The sequence below is a fragment of the Panulirus ornatus genome, chromosome 2, assembly GCF_036320965.1.
Source record: "Panulirus ornatus isolate Po-2019 chromosome 2, ASM3632096v1, whole genome shotgun sequence".
NCBI lineage: Eukaryota > Metazoa > Arthropoda > Malacostraca > Decapoda > Palinuridae > Panulirus > Panulirus ornatus.
In genome coordinates, this window is record NC_092225.1 from 26238314 (window position 1) to 26258783 (window position 20470).

The 20470-nt window shown below is 32.9% G+C and overlaps 1 protein-coding gene across 2 annotated transcripts in view; it reads left to right on the forward strand.

The window, feature by feature from the left end:
- The first annotated feature begins 260 nt into the window (after positions 1-260).
- Fancm (FA complementation group M) overlaps positions 261-20470 on the forward strand; it is a 62123-nt gene continuing 41913 nt past the window's right edge. The window contains exons 1-4 of one of the 2 annotated variants that reach the window (XM_071672116.1): positions 261-536; positions 1571-1821; positions 3469-3636; positions 5524-5696. In XM_071672116.1, coding sequence (XP_071528217.1) covers positions 340-536; positions 1571-1821; positions 3469-3636; positions 5524-5696 — 789 coding nt within the window. In that variant the 5' untranslated portion in view covers positions 261-339. Of the gene's footprint in view, positions 537-1570; positions 1822-3468; positions 3637-5523; positions 5697-20470 lie in introns of those variants that run through there. The other variant, XM_071672126.1, reaches the window with a different exon arrangement.

Sequence of the window (20470 nt, forward strand, 5' to 3'; positions counted from 1 at the left end):
ATTGAATTAAAGGAAATATATAATTTGAAAGAGAATGAAACTGTATAAGCCAGTTTCTTTGGCGAAATTGGGTGGAAAATTTCATTTTAGATGGACAAACACTTTCAAGTATTAATCAATGATTTAAGCATTTGGACTTGAAGTTAATCGATTGTGGTATAAGGTTGAAGTCTTTTCGTTGTATATACTTGTTTTGTACTTGATTAAACATGCATTAGAACTTACATGTTAACTCTTGGGTTTGTATCCCTCACCAAAACATGGCCTTGTTGAGATGAGTGAGCAACGCCCGCTGTTGGGCGTATCGTAAATACTGTGATTTTTTTTTTTTTAAGGAAAATGGATAGAAAAAGGGATGGAAAGGCGTTGTTTTCATCTTACGGCCACAAGAGATATGAATTATATCATAATCGAAATTCTCAGGATGCAATGGCGTCGACTTCGGGGTCGGGTAGTGAGAACAGTCATTCTGTGAATTTTGATGTTGATATCTTTGATGAAGACGATGACATACTGGCTCAGGCTATTGATGAAACGTAAGTTAAGATATAATGTCAGGTTAGAGACATCACTAGAATAACGTATGGATTTGGAAGGTCACATGCCAGTGAAGTGAAAACTTAATAAAATTGAGTTAGTTGAGACCATGGGAGCATGGCTTGTTACATTGCTTTTTCCCTGTAAAAAGGGATGTAAGGTATATATATAATGATCGTGTAAACTGTATGATTACACTAAGTGAAACACTATAGTAAATCTTTAGGACCTTTGAAAACGTAACGTAGAGGCCTAGCTTCACTGATACTTGAATTATTTATCTCTGATTTAGACTAAGGGAGTATGATTTGTTTCATGGTTTTTACCCCTGGAAAAGTGTTTTAGGTGATATGATGATTAAACTGAATGATTATACTAAGTGAAACACTTATAACTCTGAGTAAGGACTATGAAAAACCTCATGCAGAGGCCGACCTTCATAAATACTCAATATCTTCCTCAAGATATATCAAGAGATATTGTTGTCATCTGTTCTCTGTCACATGAGTGGCATGCAGTTGTAGGACACTAACACACTTAGTGAATAATATCCCAAGCAACTGTATGCATGTGACATTAAAGCATTGATTTCCAGAATTGTTTTCATTACTTTTATCTTTCTCCCTGATCATTGTAGCACCTTACAGTCATTATTTGATATCACCATGTAAAGTGTAATGTTCTAAACTATGTATAAAAGTCTAAATCATATGTACAGATTGTAAGAATTTCATTCTTATACATTGCATCCAAATCCACAACTTTAATGATTCCCATCAGCTGATGCTTTACCTAAGAATGTGGTTGGTAATGATCATGAGACAGAAATGAAATTTGGAATTTTGATTCAAAATTTTCCTATTTTCTGACCTGCAGGTACAAGCTTAGGACATACAGGATCATAAATTTAAGTAGAATTATAACTACTTTGTCAGTTCTCCAGGAAAAGGGGAGGAGACTTTTTCACTAATTTTACTTCATTGTGCATCATGAAATATTAGTAACTGATGTATGTTACTGTGTTCCTTCACAGAGTGGAAGACATGCAAAGCAAGAGGCCAGAGGATATCTCCACTGGTTATGGATTAGAAAAGGCAAAAGATGCATCAGAAGAGGAATGTCTCCCATTAGTACCCCATTCCACACCTTTAGAATCTCTCCCTGGCTTTGATGTGGATGCTGGGCGAACTTGGGTGTACCCTATTAATTATCCCATAAGAAAATATCAGTATTCCATCGTTGAAAAAGCATTATTTAGGAACACTCTTGTCTCACTTCCTACAGGTTATTTTACTTGTGCAGTATTTGTTTATATTGTTATTTTTTATCAGTTTTCCATGGTTTCTTACAGAAGGACTACTGAGAAAAGTTGAGGGCTTTACCTTTTTCAAGTAATGAATCAGTATTTAAATTTTTCCATTGCAGCACCACTGATGGTCAGGTACATATACTCCACAGTTTCATTCAAACTCCTTAGTAATATTCTCCAATTTTCTACCATTTATTGGCATCTTTCATCTCTACCAGTCATGTTTTCATGTATTCGTATTTTTGCTTTCCTTTGTGTGTGCTTTCATGAAGCAGTCTTCACTCATTCTTTACTCACTTGCATAGTACCAGTAAGTGGTGTCCATCACTTTGTGATCACTTAACCATCTTACAGTTTTCTTCAGCAGATGTTTTGAAAACTGTTGTTTTACTTTTGAATTATGAAGATTTGGGGATAGTCAGTATAAAAGATGGTTAGCCAAGTCTGTAAATTCTTTTTTGTACTGTAGGAGCAGGAAAAGCTGTACTCCAGAGGAGTCTACTTTTCGTTGATACTGAAAGTAGTGTATCCTTGGGTTGCAGGAGCCTTTAGAAAGTTCCTGGGTAACACCAGTACTCTTTAATAGAAATTGATCATGCAGTAAATATGAATAAATGAAATAGAAATATATCTTTGTTGACAGTACTGAACTCCCTCAGCATGAGGTTACACTTCAGCAAAGTTGCATGATTGTCAGTGGACAAAAGGATTACAGTTTCATTAAACTCTCCTTAAAGGATGAATTTTTACAACAGTATATTAGGGTTACTGGTCCAGCATCTGGAAACTTCCTCGCCATGTCTTCAGGCAGATAGACAGTAGTGCATTTTTATAGTATAGAAGATAAGTAAAGATGGATGACTTAGTCGAAATTAAGAAGATTGATAGAATAAAGATTATGATTTGAAAATGAAATTACACCTTCTACCCTCAAACAGCTAATCTTTGGATTAATCTTCCTCTTTTGTCTTTCCCTCTTTGTATAACCTTTCTGCCTTTAAGAGTCAGGTCTCCAAACACCTTCAGAGCCCTAAACAGTTTCTGCTCTCTTTTCCTCTTGCTTTATATCCTTAAGTGAAGATGGCCTTTGATTGGGGAATGTTTTGCTCTGCCATTTTGGTCCCTTTAGTATAGATGTATGAAGAATTCATTTGAAGGAAGCATGGTTAAAAGTCACTTAGGGTGGGATGGTCTTGTAGAATGTATGGCAGATAATTGGTTGGTCAAAAGTATACATGGTAGTACTGCACTGTATAACTGAAGGTACCATACACGGAGAAGAGGTTGACCATGTCAGAAGTGGTTGATGCAGAGAGAATTGATTAGGGTTAGGTCCATTACAGATGAGGAAGCTATAGGAATAACAGATGCAGAGTAAGTGTTTTATGAGTGGAGAAATTTGTCTGATTTAGATTTTATGTTCAAAATGAGAAGCACATATACAGGCTTGAAAGTTCATATTTCACTTACGTATAGGTTGAAGCTGGTCCACCTAATGGAATTGATGGTAATACTTAAGCATATAGGTAGCAGCAAAGATTATTAGTCATATTATATGATATTTACCTCACATAATGTGAAGATTAGATAAAGATTGATTATTTTCTCTGTCCCTGTTACAGGCCTGGGGAAAACGTTTATAGCTGCAGTAGTGATGTACAATTTCTATCGATGGTATCCAAGAAGTAAAATAGTTTTTATGGCACCTACTAAACCCCTTGTGGCCCAGCAGATTGAAGCATGCTTCAATATTGTGGGTATGCCTCAAGAAGATACATCACAGTTAACAGGTAGGAAGTGCTGTGCATCAGTAAACAATGAACTTCAAGAATTTTGCTGGGAAATAAGTAAAAAAGATTGAGGGATTGCTCTCTCCCATATAAACTCTGTGCAGAGAATATCCTCTCTTACCACTCTAATCCAGCCCATGCTCTTGAAGCACTTCTTACCCACTCCAGTGACATTTCTTCACTCAGTGAACACATATGCATGCTCTTGAGACACTTCTCAAAAATCAGTGACAAGGCAACCTCTTCTGATAATGGGAGAGTCATGAAAAGCCTACACAGAATCCATCTCGAAACAAATGCCCTCCCTCCCTTCAATCCCATTAATAAATGCATGGTAGAACTCTCTTTTTATTCTTTGATGATAGCACAGTCCTAATGATAGATTCAAGTGAGAAACTGCAGGAGTTGTTGTCTGAGTTTAGGAGAGTGTGTAAATGGAGAAAGTTGAGAATAATGTGAATAAAAGCAAGCATATTAGGTTTAGCAATGCAGAGGGACAGGTTAGGGTGTAGTCTGAATGGAGAAAACTTGGAGGAAGTAAAGTGCTGTAGAAACCTCGAAGTGGCCATGGCAGTTAAGGAATCATGGAAACTGAGGTGAGCATAGGATGGATGAAGGGACAAACTGGGAGCAATGAGCAGTGTGTGAAAAGAGATGTCACTGTCTGGAAAGGTATAAATGGGAATGTTTAAAGGGTTAGTAGTCTTGTTGGTGTTGTATGGATACAAGACGTAGGCATTATTTAAGTAAATGAATAAAAATTATATTATTTTCCCAAGATAACACTGATACAAGAGAAATTCTCTCTTTTATCATGAAATTCACAAAAATTACTATGATGATGCAGTTACACTTTATATGAAGGTTTATGGGTGATTGGGGTGTAAGATGATTGTTCCAACCATGTTATTAGGTCCTTCTTAACATTTATGGAATGTGAATAGACTCATATGTCAGTTGGAAATTTAAAACAAAATATGGTTTCAGAAAGGCATGTTACAATCTATTGAGCAGTCCTTTTGAAAGTAATGTTGCAGTTTAAGGGTTAAAGGATGTAAGAGGAGGTAGAATAGGCATGGATAGAGTGGATTATATTTGTATGGTAGGGTGTGAAAGTAAGAAAAAAATGAATTAGTGTAATATAATAGAGTGAAAAGATGATGGGAGGGGTTAGATTTTTTACCCAGTATTTACCCAGTATTTGTGTTGTCTTTTTAGTAGTTATTTAAATTGAAAGCTGAAATTCTGGTGTGTCTGAAAAGTTAGATTGAAATATGCTCAACCAGTGATAGAAATAATGAAGAGCGAAAGATAACATGATAATATTAGAAATGTGAGAAATAGTTCGCTTTTGAATATTGTCATAGATAACTAAAAATGGGTTCATAGTCCTTGGTAGATCAACAGATTAAAGAATAAGAACCAATTTAGCCTATCTGTAATTAGAATTACCATTTTTTACTGTGTGGTGAGGGAGTTTTATATTCATGGAGCCCCATTTCTTGAACACTACCATCATACAGCCTCTTGAATTTAGGTATGCTGTTTGCATTAACTTTGTCGTTAGTTAGTGTGTTCCAATCATCCACCACTCTTTTACTATGAAAGTATTTCTTTTCATCCTTATTTGCAATTTTCTTACTAAATATTGGTGCCCATTTGTTAAGGATTAGCTACAAGATTTGTTTGATATTAAGAGTTCAGATGCATTTTCCTCTGACAACACCTGTTCATTTTAAGGATAGGTTAAATAGCTTCTTGTATTTGAATTAAAATTCATGAATATTGATAAAGATGTAATGTCTGACAGTGTCAGCTTTATAAGATTTGAGTTAATACTTCATAGAGTTATAAAATATTTCACTTAACCAAATTATCTTGTCTTAGGTACAATGGTTCCAGAACGTAGGGTTCAATCTTGGGCGGATAAGCGAGTTTTTTTCCTTACTCCTCAAGTTTTGACAAATGACCTGTCACGAGGGGCATGTCCAGCAACACTGATCAAATGTTTGGTGCTGGATGAGGCACATCGTGGACTAGGCAATCATGCTTACTGTCAGGTAAGTAAAAATTTTGGTGGAGTTAGAAATTCATCTTGATTTTATGGGTATAGAATACTGTAGTATAGCTAATGAAAAGCAAGAGATGCATAGGGATAGGGAAGAATTAATACGTGTATATCTCAATAATGTTTTTTGTTGAAAGAAGCGAAGAGAAGTTCGAGGGGGTGGCAGGGGCGTATGTAGGGGAAATAGTGCCTATGGCAAGCACTGAAATTGTGCCCCTGGCTTGATTAGAAATGTACATACAGTGGATGTATATAGAAATATATACAGTGTAACTATAAACTGTTGAAGAATTAGGCCAAACAAATTTATGTAACCTCTTAAAGTTAAAGACTTGTTTGATCAAAACTGTAACATAGAAGCAGTAATGCAGCTAATAGTAGTAAAGTATTACTAAAGTTGAAAAGTAGGCGTTTCTTTTTATCTCACAAAACCAAACCGTTAAAAATGTCAATCGGGTAGCATATGTCAAAAGACAAACCTGGTGATTGGTACCCCCCTTCACGTGGCACCCAGGGCACCTGCCCTACCTGCCATACACTAGATACATCACTGTAACTATTGCCTTCAGTTTTTGGTATTTTTCTCAGAAAAGACTTCCTTTAAAAACTCGTTATAAGAAGTATTTTTCATACAGAATACAAATTTGGTGTTGATATAACATTAAGTCCGCTTAATGACATCTAACTAACCTGTTAAATGAAGTCAATTTCAAAATGTATTCTACTCCTTTGCATCGTATTTACTGGGTATGTATCGGTAGCTGAGAGCATTATGATATATTTTCCATGATTATTTCAAGTATACAAGTGTTTGAATATCTTGTCTTTCAATTTTGAAATGAAGAGTTTTTGGAGTTAAATATTCCCCTGAACTATAACCTTCAATTTTTGGTATTTGTGTCAGAAAAATAGATTTCCTTTAAAGACTCATTATAAGAAGTATTTTTCATGCTGAATACAAATCCAATGTTAAAATATCGTTTAGTTATATTTATGACGTTCAGTTAAGCTGTTCAATGAAGTCAATTTTAAAATATTTTCTGCTCCTTTGCATCGTATTTACTGGATATGTATTGGTAACTGAGAGCATTACGATATATTTTCCATGATTATTTCAAGTATAGAAGTGTTTGAATTATTATCTTTCAATTTTGAAACAAAAGGTTTTTGGAACTAAAAATCCCCTGAATGCAATTTTTGGCATTTTTTCTTAGAAAAATAGATTTCCTTTAAGAATTCATTTTCAGAAACTTTTTTTCATGTTGAATACAAATCTGGTGTTAAAATATCATTTAGTCGTCTTTATGACATTCGTTTGGCTGTTAAATGAAGTCAGTTTTGAAATATTTTGTCCTCCTTTGCATCGTATTTACTGGGTATATATCGGTAACTGAGAGCATTTTGATATATTGTCCATGATTATTTCAAGTATAGAAGTGTTTGAGTCAGTTGTTGTTCGCTGATGATACAGTGCTGGTTGCTGATTCAGGTGAAAAATTGCAGAAGCTGGTGACTGAGTTGGGTAAAGTGTGGGAAAGAAGAAAGCTGAGAGTAAACGTGAATAAGAGCAAGGTTATTAGATACAGTAGGGTTGAGGGACAAGTCAATTGGGAGGTAAGCTTGAATGGAGAAAAACTGGAGGAAGTGAAGTGTTTTAGATATCTGGGAGTGGAATTGGCAGTGGATGGAACCATGGAAGCGGAAGTGAGCCACAGAGTGGGATAGTGGGCAAAAGTTCTGGTAGCATTGAAAAATGTGTGGAAGGCGAGACCATTATCTCAGAAAGCAAAAATGGGTATGTTTGAAGGAACAGTGGTTCCAACAATGTTGTATGATTGCAAGGCATGGGCTATAGATAGAATTATGTGGAGGAGGGTGGATGTGTTGGAAATGAGATGTTTAAGGACAATAGAGTTATGCGGAGGAGGGTGGATGTGTTGGAAATGAGATGTTGAGGACAACATGTGGTGTGAGGTGGTTTGATCGAGTAAGTAATGAAAGGGCAAGAGAGATATGTGGTAATAAAAAGAGGGTAGTTGAGAGAGCAGAAGAGGGTGTTTTGAAAATGGTTTGGTCACATGGAGAGAATGGGTGAGGAAAGATTGACAAAGAGGATATATACACATGTATATACACATATATATACACATGTATATACACATGTACATAATTCATACTATCTGCCCTTATTCATTCCCATCGCCACCCCGCCACACATGGGGGATGGTATTCCATGTGTGGCGAGGTGGCGATGGGAATGAATAAAGGCAGACAGTGTGTATTGTGTGCATGGGTATATATGTATGTGTCTGTGTGTGTATATATATGTGTACATTGAGATGTATAGGTATGTATATTTGCGTGTGTGGACGTGTATGTATATACATTGTGTATGGGGGTGGGTTGGGCCATTTCTTTCGTCTGTTTCCTTGCGCTACCTCGCAAACGTGGGAGACAGCAACAAAGCAAAAAAAATAAATATGTAATATATTTTTTTTTTTTTTTTTTTTTTATACTATTCGCTATTTCCCGCGATAGCGAGGTAGCGTTAAGAACAGAGGACTGGGCCTTTGAGGGAATATCCTCACCTGGACCTCTTCTCTGTTCCTTCTTTTGGGAAAAAAAAAAAAAAAAAATATATATATATATATATATATATATATATATATATATATATATATATATCTTTTGTTTTCTTTTAAACTATTCGCCATTTCCCGCGTTAGCGAGGTAGCATTAAGAACAGAGGACTGGGCCTTTGAGGGAATACCCTCACCTGGCCCCCTTCTCTGTTCCGTCTTTTGGAAAATTAAAAAAAAAACGAGAGGGGAGGATTTCCAGCCCCCCGCTCCCACCCCTTTTAGTCGCCTTCTACGACACGCAGGGAATACGTGGGAAGTATTCTTAATCCCCTATCCCCAGGGATTATATATATATATATATATATATATATATATATATATATATATATATATATATATATATGCAATTGAGTGGGAGATGTATAAAAGAAAGAGACAGGAGGTCAAGAGAAAGGTGCAAGAGGTGAAAAAGAGGGCAAATGAGAGTTGGGGTGAGAGAGTATCATTAAATTTTAGGGAGAATAAAAAGATGTATACCACATCGATGTGGTATACCGGGGTTGACGTGCTGTCAGTGGATTGAATCAAGGCATGTGAAGCGTCTGGGGTAAACCATGGAAAGCTGTGTAGGTATGTATATTTGCGTGTGTGGACGTATGTATATACATGTGTGTGGGGGGGGTTGGGCCATTTCTTTCGTCTGTCTCCTTGCGCTACCTCGCAAACGCGGGAGACAGCGACAAAGTATAATAAAAAAAAAAAAAAATGTAATAAAAAAGATGTTCTGGAAGGAGGTAAATAAAGTGCGTAAGACAAGGGAGCAAATGGGAACTTCAGTGAAGGGTGCAAATGGGGAGGTGATAACAAGTAGTGGTGATGTGAGAAGGAGATGGAGTGAGTATTTTGAAGGTTTGTTGAATATGTTTGATGATAGAGTGGCAGATATAGGGTGTTTTGGTCGAGGTGGTGTGCAAAGTGAGAGGGTTAGGGAAAATGATTTGGTAAACAGAGAAGAGGTAGTAAAAGCTTTGCGGAAGATGAAAGCCGGCAAGGCAGCAGGTTTGGATGGTATTGCAGTGGAATTTATTAAAAAAGGGGGTGACTGTATTGTTGACTGGTTGGTAAGGTTATTTAATGTATGTATGACTCATGGTGAGGTGCCTGAGGATTGGCGGAATGCGTGTATAGTGCCATTGTACAAAGGCAAAGGGGATAAGAGTGAGTGCTCAAATTACAGAGGTATAAGTTTGTTGAGTATTCCTGGTAAATTATATGGGAGGGTATTGATTGAGAGGGTGGAGGCATGTACAGAGCATCAGATTGGGGAAGAGCAGTGTGGTTTCAGAAGTGGTAGAGGATGTGTGGATCAGGTGTTTGCTTTGAAGAATGTATGTGAGAAATACTTAGAAAAGCAAATGGATTTGTATGTAGCATTTATGGACCTGGAGAAGGCATATGATGGAGTTGATAGAGATGCTCTGTGGAAGGTATTAAGAATATATGGTGTGGGGGCAAGTTGTTAGAAGCAGTGAAAAGTTTTTATCGAGGATGTAAGGCATGTGTACGAGTAGGAAGAGAGGAAAGTGATTGGTTCTCAGTGAATGTAGGTTTGCGGCAGGGGTGTGTGATGTCTCCATGGTTGTTTAATTTGTTTATGGATGGGGTTGTTAGGGAGGTGAATGCAAGAGTTTTGGAAAGAGGCGCAAGTATGAAGTCTGTTGTGGATGAGAGAGCTTGGGAAGTGAGTCAGTTGTTGTTCGCTGATGATACAACGCTGGTGGCTGATTCATGTGAGAAACTGCAGAAGCTGGTGACTGAGTTTGGTAAAGTGTGTGAAAGAAGAAAGTTAAGAGTAAATGTGAATAAGAGCAAGGTTATTAGGTACAGTAGGGTTGAGGGTCAAGTCAATTGGAAGGTAAGTTTGAATGGAGAAAAACTGGAGGAAGTGAAGTGTTTTAGATATCTGGGAGTGGATCTGGCAGCGGATGGAACCATGGAAGCGGAAGTGAATCATAGGGTGGGGGAGGGGGCGAAAATCCTGGGAGCCTTGAAGAATGTGTGGAAGTTGAGAACATTATCTCGGAAAGCTTTTAAAAATGGGTATATTTGAAGGAATAGTGGTTCCAACAATGTTGTATGGTTGTGAGGCATGGGCTATGGATAGAGTTGTGCACAGGAGGGTGGATGTGCTGGAAATGAGATGTTTGAGGACAATGTGTGGTGTGAGGTGGTTTGATCGAGTAAGTAATGTAAGGGTAAGAGAGATGTGTGGAAATAAAAAGAGCGTGGTTGAGAGAGTAGAAGAGGGTGTTTTGAAATGGTTTGGGCACATGGAGAGAATGAGTGAGGAAAGATTGACCAAGAGGATATATGTGTCGGAGGTGGAGGGAACGAGGAGAAGTGGGAGACCAAATTGGAGGTGGAAAGATGGAGTGAAAAAGATTTTGTGTGATCGGGGCCGGAACATGCAGGAGGGTGAAAGGAGGGCAAGGAATAGAGTGAATTGGATCGATGAGGAATACCGGGGTTGACGTGCTGTCAGTGGATTGAATCAGGGCATGTGAAGCGTCTGGGGTAAACCATGGAAAGTTGTGTGGGGCCTGGATGTGGAAAGGGAGCTGTGGTTTCGGGCATTATTGCATGACAGCTAGAGACTGAGTGTGAACGAATGGGGCCTTTGTTGTCTTTTCCTAGTGCTACCTCGCACACATGAGGGGGGAGGGGGATGGTATTCCATGTGTGGCGAGGTGGCGATGGGAATGAATAATAAAGGCAGACAGTGTGAATTGTGTGCATGGGTATATATGTATGTGTCTGTGTGTGTATATATATGTGTACATTGAGATGTATAGGTATGTATATTTGCGTGTGTTGACGTGTATGTATATACATTGTGTATGGGGGTGGGTTGGGCCATTTCTTTTGTCTGTTTCCTTGCGCTACCTCGCAAACGCGGGAGACAGCGACAAAGCAAAAAAGAAAAAAAAAACTATATGTTTATCTGTAAGCTCGGGCATCATGATATATTTTGCATGATTATTTCAAGTATAGAAGTGTTTGAATATCTCATCTTTCAATTTTGAAACAGAAAGTTTTTGGAGCTAAAAAACTTTTTCTCAGAAAAATAAATTTCCTTTCAAAACTCATTATTACAAGTATTTTTCATGCTAAATACAAATATGGTGTTAGAATATCGTTTAGTCATGTATGTGACATTCTTTTAAGATGTTGAATGATGTAAATTTTGAAATATTTTCTGCTCCTTTCCATCATAATTCGTTGGTATGTATCGGTAACTGAGAGCATTATGATATATTTTCCATGATTATTTGAAGTATAGAAGTGTTTGAGTATCTTATCTTTCAAATTTGAAACAAAAAGTTTTTGGAGCTAAAAAATTGCCTGAACTATATTACCTTCAGTTTTTGGCATTTTTCTCAGAAAAATAGATTTCCTTTAAAAATTTATTGTAAGAAGTATTTTTCATGCTGAATACAAATTTGGCATCAAAATATCGTTTTCTCATCTATATGACATTCATTTAAGCTGTTAAATAAAGTCAAATTTTATAATATTTTCTGCTCTTTTGCATCGTTTTTACTGTGTATGTGTCAAAAAGTGAGGGCATTATGATATGTTTTCCATGATTATTTTAAGTATACAAGTGTCTGAGTATCTTATTGTTCAGCTTTGACAAAAAAAAAAGGTTTTGGGAGCTAAAAAAATCCCCTTAAGTATTACCTTCAATTTTTGTCATTTTTCTCAGAAAAATAGGTTTCCTTTAAAAATTCATTATAAGAAGTATTTTTCATGCTGAATACAAATCTGATGTTCAAATATCGTTTAGTCATCTTTATGACATTCATTTGAGCTGATGAATGATGTCAATTTTGACATATTTTCTACTCCTTTCCATCATAATTCCTTGTTATGTATCAGTAACTGAGAGCATTATGATATATTTTCCATGATTATTTGAAGTGTAGAAGTGTTTGAATATCTTATCTTTCAAATTTGAAACAAAAAGTTTTTGGAGCTCAAAAATCGCCTGAACTATTACCTTCAATTTTTGTCATTTTTCTCAGAAAAATAGATTTCCTTTAAAAATTCATTATAAGTATTTTTCATGCTGAATACAAATCTGATGTTAAAATATCGTTTAGTCATCTTTATGACATTCATTTAAGCTGATGAATGATGTCAATTTTGACATATTTTCTGGTCCTTTCCATCATAATTCCTTGGTATGTATCGGTAACTGAGAGCAGTATGATATATTTTCCATGATTATTTGAAGTATAGAGGTGTTTGAATATCTTATCTTTCAAATTTGAAACAAAACGTTTTTGGAGCTCAAAAATCGCCTGAACTATTACCTTCAAATTTTGGCATTTTTCTCAGAACAATAAATTTCCATTAAAAATTCATTATAAGAAGTATTTTTCATGCTGAATACAAATCTGATGTTAAAGTATCGTTTAGTCATCTTTATGACATTTATTTAAGCTGATGAATGATATCAATTTTGACATATTTTCTGCTCCTTTCCATCATAATTCCTTGGTATGTATCAGTAACTGAGAGCATTATGATATATTTTCCATGATTATTTGAAGTATAGAAGTGTTTGAATACCTTATCTTTCAAATTTGAAACAAAAAGTTTTTGGAGCTTAAAAATCGCCTGAATCGTTTAACCTTCACTTTTTGTCATTTTTCTCAAAAAATAGATTTCCTTTAAAAATTTATTGTAAAAAGTATTTTTCGTGGTGAATACAAATCTGATGTTAAAATATAGTTTTGTCATCTATATGACATTCATTTAAGCTGTTAAAGTCAAATTTTATAATATTTTCTGCTCTTTTGCATCGTATTTACTATGTATGTGTCAGTAAGTGAGGGCATTATGATATGTTTTCCATGATTATTTTAAGTATACAAGTGTCTGAGTATCTTATTGTTCAGCTTTGACTAAAAAAAAAAAGGTTTTGGGAGCTAAAAAAATCCCCTTAAGTATCACCTTCAATTTTTGTCATTTTTCTCAGAAAAATAGCTTTCCTTTAAAAATTCATTATAAGAAGTATTTTTCATGCTGAATACAAATCTGATATTAAAATATCGTTTAGTCATATTTATTTAAGCTGATGAATGATGTCAATTTTTACATATTTTCTGCTCCTTTCCATCATAATTCCTTGGTATGTATCAGTAACTGAGAGCATTATGATATATTTTCCATGATTATTTGAAGTATAGAAGTATTTGAATATCTTATCTTTTAGATTTCAAACAAAAAGTTTGTGGAGCTCAAAAATCGCCTGAACTATTACCTTCAATTTTTGTCATTTTTCTCAGAAAAATAGATTTCCTTTAAAAACTCATTATAAGAAGTATTTTTCATGCTGAATACAAATCTGATGTTAAAATATCGTTTAGTCATCTTTATGACATTCATTTAAGCTGATGAATGATGTCAATTTTGACATATTATCTGCTCCATTCCATCATAATTCCTTGGTATGTATCAGTAACTGAGAGCATTATGATATATTTTCCATGATTATTTGAAGTATAGAAGTGTTTGAATATCTTATCTTTCAAATTTGAAACAAATAGATTTCCTTTAAAAACTCATTATAAGAAGTATTTTTCGTGGTCAATACAAATCTGATGTTAAAATATCGTTTAGTCATCTTTATGACATTCATTTAAGCTGATGAATGATGTCTATTTTGACATATTTTCTGCTCCTTTCCATTATAATTCCTTGGTATGTATCAGTAACTGAGAGCATTATGATATATTTTCCATGATCATTTGAAGTATGGAAGTGTTTGAATATCTTATCTTTCAAATTTGAAACAAAAAGTTTTTGGAGCTCAAAAATCGCTTGAACTATTACCTTCAATTTTTGTAATTTTTCTCAAAAAATGAATTTCCTTTAAAAACTCATTATAAGAACTATTTTTCATGCTGAATACAAATCTGATGTTAAAATATCGTTTAGTCATCTTTATGACATTCATTTAAGCTGGTGAATGATGTCAATTTTGACATATTTTCTGCTCCTTTCCATCATAATTACTTGTTATGTATCAGTAACTGAGAGCATTATGATATATTATCCATGATTATTTGAAGTATAGAAGTGTTTGAATATCTTATCTTTCAAATTTGGAACAAAAAGTTTTTGGAGCTCAAAAATCGCCTGAACTATTACCTTCAATTTTTGGCATTTTTCTCAGAAAAATAGATTTCCTTTAAAAATTCATTGTAAGAAGTATTTTTCATGCTGAATACAAATCTGATGTTAAAATATCGTTTAGTCATCTTTATGACATTCATTTAAGCTGATGAATGATGTCTATTTTGACATATTTTCTGCTCCTTTCCATTACAATTCCTTGGTATGTATCAGTAACTGAGAGCATTATGATATATTTTCCATGATCATTTGAAGTATGGAAGTGGGTGAATATCTTATCTTTCAAATTTGAAACAAAAAGTTTTTGGCGCTCAAAATTCGCTTGAACTATTGCCTTCAATTTTTGTAATTTTTCTCAAAAAATTAATTTCCTTTAAAAACTCATTATAAGAAGTATTTTTCATGCTGAATACAAATCTGATGTTAAAATATCGTTTAGTCATCTTTATGACATTCATTTAAGCTGATGAATGATTTCAATTTTCACATGTTGTCTGCTCCTTTCCATCATAATTCCTTGGTATGTATCTGTAACTGAGAGCATTATGATATATTTTCCATGATTATTTGAAGTATAGAAGTGTTTGAATATCTTATCTTTCAAATTTGAAACAAAAAGTTTTTTGGAGCTCAAAAATCGCCTGAACTATTACCTTCAATTTTTGGCATTTTTCTCAAAAAAATTATTTCCTTTAAAAATTGATTGTAAGAAGTATTTTTCATGCTGAATGCAAATCTGATTTTAAAATATCGTTTAGTCATCTACATGACCTTCATTTAAGCTGTTAAATTCAAATTTTATAATATTTTCTGCTCTTTTGCATCGTTTTTACTGTGTATGTGTCAGTAAGTGATAGCATTATGATATGTTTTCCATTATTATTTTACGTATACAAGTGTCTGAGTATCTTATTGTTCAGCTTTGACTAAAAAAAATGTTTTTGGGAGCTAAAAAATCTTAAGTATTACCTTCAATTTTTGTCATTTTTCTCAGAAAAATAGATTTCCTTTAAAAACTCATTATAAGAAGTATTTTTCATGCTGAATACAAATCTGATGTTAAAATATCGTTTAGTCATCTTTATGACATTCATTTAAGCTGATGAATGATGTCAATTTTGACATATTTTCTGCTCCTTTCCATCATAATTCCTTGGTATGTATCAGTAACTGAGAGCATTATGATATATTTTCCATGATTATTTGAAGTATAGAAGTGTTTGAATATCTTATCTTTCAAATTTGAAACAAAAAGTTTTTGGAGCTCAAAAATCGCCTGAACTATTACCTTCAATTTTTGTCATTTTTCTCAGAAAAATAGATTTCCTTTAAAAATTGATTGTAGGAAGTATTTTTCATGCTGAATACAAATCTGATGTTAAAATATCGTTTAGTCATCTTTATGACATTCATTTAAGCTGATGAATGATGTCAATTTTGACATGTTTTCTGCTCCTTTCCATCATAATTCCTTGGTATGTATCAGTAACTGAGAGCATTATGATATATTTTCCATGATTATTTGAAGTATAGAAGTGTTTGAATATCTTATCTTTCAAATTTGAAACAAAAAGTTTTTGGAGCTCAAAAATCGCCTGAACTATTACCTTCAATTTTTGTCATTTTTCTCAGAAAAATAGATTTCCTTTAAAAACTCATTATAAGAAGTATTTTTCATGCTGAATACAAATCTGATGTTAAAATATCGTTTAGTCATCTTTATGACATTCATTTAAGCTGATGAATGATGTCAATTTTGACATATTTTCTGCTCCTTTCCATCATAATTCCTTGGTATGTATCAGTAACTGAGAGCATTATGATATATTTTCCATGATTATTTGAAGTATAGAAGTGTTTGAATATCTTATCTTTCAAATTTGAAACTAAAAGTTTTTGGAGCTCAAAAATCCCCTGAACTATTACCTTCAATATTTGTCATTTTTCTCAAAAAATAGATTTCCTTTAAAAACTCATTATAAGAAGTATTTTTCATGCTGAATACAAATCTGATGTTAAAATATCGTTTAGTCATCTTTATGACATTCATTTAAGCTGATGAATGATGTCAATTTTGACATGTTTTCTGCTCCTTTCCATCATAATTCCTTGGTATGTATCAGTAACTGAGAGCATTATGATATATTTTCCATGATTATTTGAAGTATAGAAGTGTTTGAATATCTTATCTTTCAAATTTGAAACAAAAAGTTTTTGGAGCTCAAAAATCGCTTGAACTATTACCTTCAATTTTTGTCATTTTTCTCAGAAAAATAGATTTCCTTTAAAAACTCATTATAAGAAGTATTTTTCATGCTGAATACAAATCTGATGTTAAAATATCGTTTAGTCATCTTTATGACATTCATTTAAGCTGATGAATGATGTCAATTTTGACATATTTTCTGCTCCTTTCCATCATAATTCCTTGGTATGTATCAGTAACTGAGAGCATTATGATATATTTTCCATGATTATTTGAAGTATAGAAGTGTTTGAATATCTTATCTTTCAAATTTGAAGGAAAATGTTTTTTGGAGCTGAAAAATCGCTTGAACTATTACCTTCAATTTTTGTCATTTTTCTCACAAAAATAATTTCCTTTAAAAACTCATTATAAGAAGTATTTTTCATGCTGAATACAAATCTGATGTTAAAATATCGTTTAGTCATCTTTATGACATTCATTTAAGCTGATGAATGATGTCAATTTTGACATATTTTCTGCTCCTTTCCATCATAATTCCTTGGTATGTATCAGTAACTGAGAGCATTATGATATATTTTCCATGATTATTTGAAGTATAGAAGTGTTTGAATATCTTATCTTTCAAATTTGAAACAAAAAGTTTTTGGAGCTCAAAAATCGCCTGAACTATTACCTTCAATTTTTGTCATTTTTCTCAGAAAAATAGATTTCCTTTAAAAATTGATTGTAGGAAGTATTTTTCATGCTGAATACAAATCTGATGTTAAAATATCGTTTAGTCATCTTTATGACATTCATTTAAGCTGATGAATGATGTCAATTTTGACATATTTTCTGCTCCTTTCCATCATAATTCCTTGGTATGTATCAGTAACTGAGAGCATTATGATATATTTTCCATGATTATTTGAAGTATAGAAGTGTTTGAATATCTTATCTTTCAAATTTGAAACAAAAAGTTTTTGGAGCTCAAAAATCGCCTGAACTATTACCTTCAATTTTTGTCATTTTTCTCAGAAAAATAGATTTCCTTTAAAAATTCATTATAAGAAGTATTTTTCATGCTGAATACAAATCTGATGTTAAAATATCGTTTAGTCATCTTTATGACATTCATTTAAGCTGATGAATGATGTCAATTTTGACATGTTTTCTGCTCCTTTCCATCATAATTCCTTGGTATGTATCAGTAACTGAGAGCATTATGATATATTTTCCATGATTATTTGAAGTATAGAAGTGTTTGAATATCTTATCTTTCAAATTTGAAACAAAAAGTTTTTGGAGCTGAAAAATCGCATGAACTATTACCTTCAATTTTTGTCATTTTTCTCACAAAAATAATTTCCTTTAAAAACTCATTATAAGAAGTATTTTTCATGCTGAATACAAATCTGATGTTAAAATATCGTTTAGTCATCTTTATGACATTCATTTAAGCTGATGAATGATGTCAATTTTGACATATTATCTTCTCCTTTCCATCATAATTCCTTGTTATGTATCTGTAACTGAGAGCGTTATGATATATTTTCAATGATTATTTGAAGTATAGAAGTGTTTGAATATCTTATCTTTCAAATTTGAAACAAAAAGTTTTTGGAGCTCAAAAATCGCCTGAACTATTACCTTCAATTTTTGGCATTTTTCTCAAAAAATTTATTTCCTTTAAAAATTGATTGTAAGAAGTATTTTTCATGCTGAATACAAATCTGATGTTAAAATATCGTTTAGTCATCTACATGACCTTCATTTAAGCTGTTAAATTCAAATTTTATAATATTTTCTGCTCTTTTGCATCGTTTTTACTGTGTATGTGTCAGTAAGTGATAGCATTATGATATGTTTTCCATTATTATTTTACGTATACAAGTGTCTGAGTATCTTATTGTTCAGCTTTGACTAAAAAAAATGTTTTTTGGAGCTAAAAAATCTTAAGTATTACCTTCAATTTTTCTAATTTTTCTCAGAAAAATAGATTTCCTTTAAAAACTCATCATAAGAAGTATTTTTCATGCTGAATGCAAATATGGTGTTAGAATATCGTTTAGTCATCTTTATGACATTCATTTAAGGTGTTGAATGATGTCAATTTTGAAATATTTTCTGCTCCTTTCCATCATAATTCCATGGTATGTATTGGTAACTGAGAGCATAATGATATATTTTCCATGATTTTTTGAAGTATGGAAGTGTTTGAGTATCTTTTCTTTCAAATTTGAAACAAAAAGTTTTTGGAGCTAAAAAATCGCCTGAACCTTCAATTTTTGGCATTTTTCTCACAAAAATAGATTTCTTTTAAAAATTGATTGTAAGAAGTAGTTTTCATGCTGAATACAAATCTGATGTTGAAATATCGTTTAGTCATGTATATGACATTCATTCAAGCTGTTAAATGAAGTCAGTTTTAGAATATTATTTACCCGTTTCCATCGAATTTACTGCGTATATATTTGTAACTGAGATCATTTTCATATATTTTCCATGACTGTTTCAAGTATAGAGGTGTTTTAGTGTCTTATTTTTCAATTTTCATACAAAAAGTTTTTGGAGTAAAAATAATCGCCTGAACTATTACCTTCAGTTTTTGGCATTTTTCTCAAAAAAATAGATTTCCTTTAAAGACTCACTATAAGAAGTATTTTTCATGCTGAATACAAATCTGGCGTTAAAATATCGTTTAGTCATCTATATGACGTTCATTTAAGCTGTTAAATAAAGTCAAATTTTATAATATTTTCTGCTCTTTTGCATTGTTTTTACTGTGTATGTGTCAGCAATTGAGGCCATTATGATATATTTTCCATGATTATTTTAAGTATACAAGTGTCTTGAGTATCTTATTGTTCAGCTTTGACCCAAAAAAAAAAAAGGTTTTGGAAGCTAAAAAAATCCCCTGACCTATTATCTTCAATTTTTGGCATTTTTCTCAGAAAAATAGATTTCCTTTAAAAGCTCATTATAAGAAGTATTTTCCATGGTGAATACAAATCTGGTGTTAAAATGTCGTTTAGTTATCTTTATGACATTCATTTAAGCTTTTAAATGAAGTCAATATTAAGATATTTTCTGTTTCTTTAAATTGTATTTACTATATATTTATCTGTAAGCTAGGGCATCATGATATATTTTCCATGATTATTTCGAGTATAGAAGTGTTTGAATATCTCATCTTTCAATTATGAAACAAAAAGTTTTAGGAGCTAAAAAAAACCCTTAAGTATTATTACCTTTAATTTTTTGGCATTTTTCTCAGAAAATTAAATTTCCTCTAAAAACTCATTATAACAAGTGTTTTTCATGCTGAATACAAATATGGTGTTAGAATATCGTTTAGTCATGTATATGACATTCATTTAAGATGTTGAATGATGTCAATTTTGAAATATTTTCTGCTCCTTACCATCATAATTCCTTGGTATGTATCGGTAACTGAGAGCATTATGATATAAGAGCATTATGATATATTTTCCATGATTATTTGAAGTATGGAAGTGTTTGAATATCTTATCTTTCAAATTTAAAACAAAAAGTTTTTGGAGCTAAAAAATCGCATGAACAATATTACCATCAATTTTTGGCATTTTTCTCAAAAAAATAGAATTCCTTTAAAAACTCATGACAACACGTATTTTCCTTGGTGAATACAAATTTGGTGTTAGAATATCGTTTAGTCATGTATATGGCATTCATTTAAGATGTTGAATGATGTCAATTTTGAAATATTTTCTACTCTTTTCCATCATAATTCTTTGGTATGTATCGGTAACT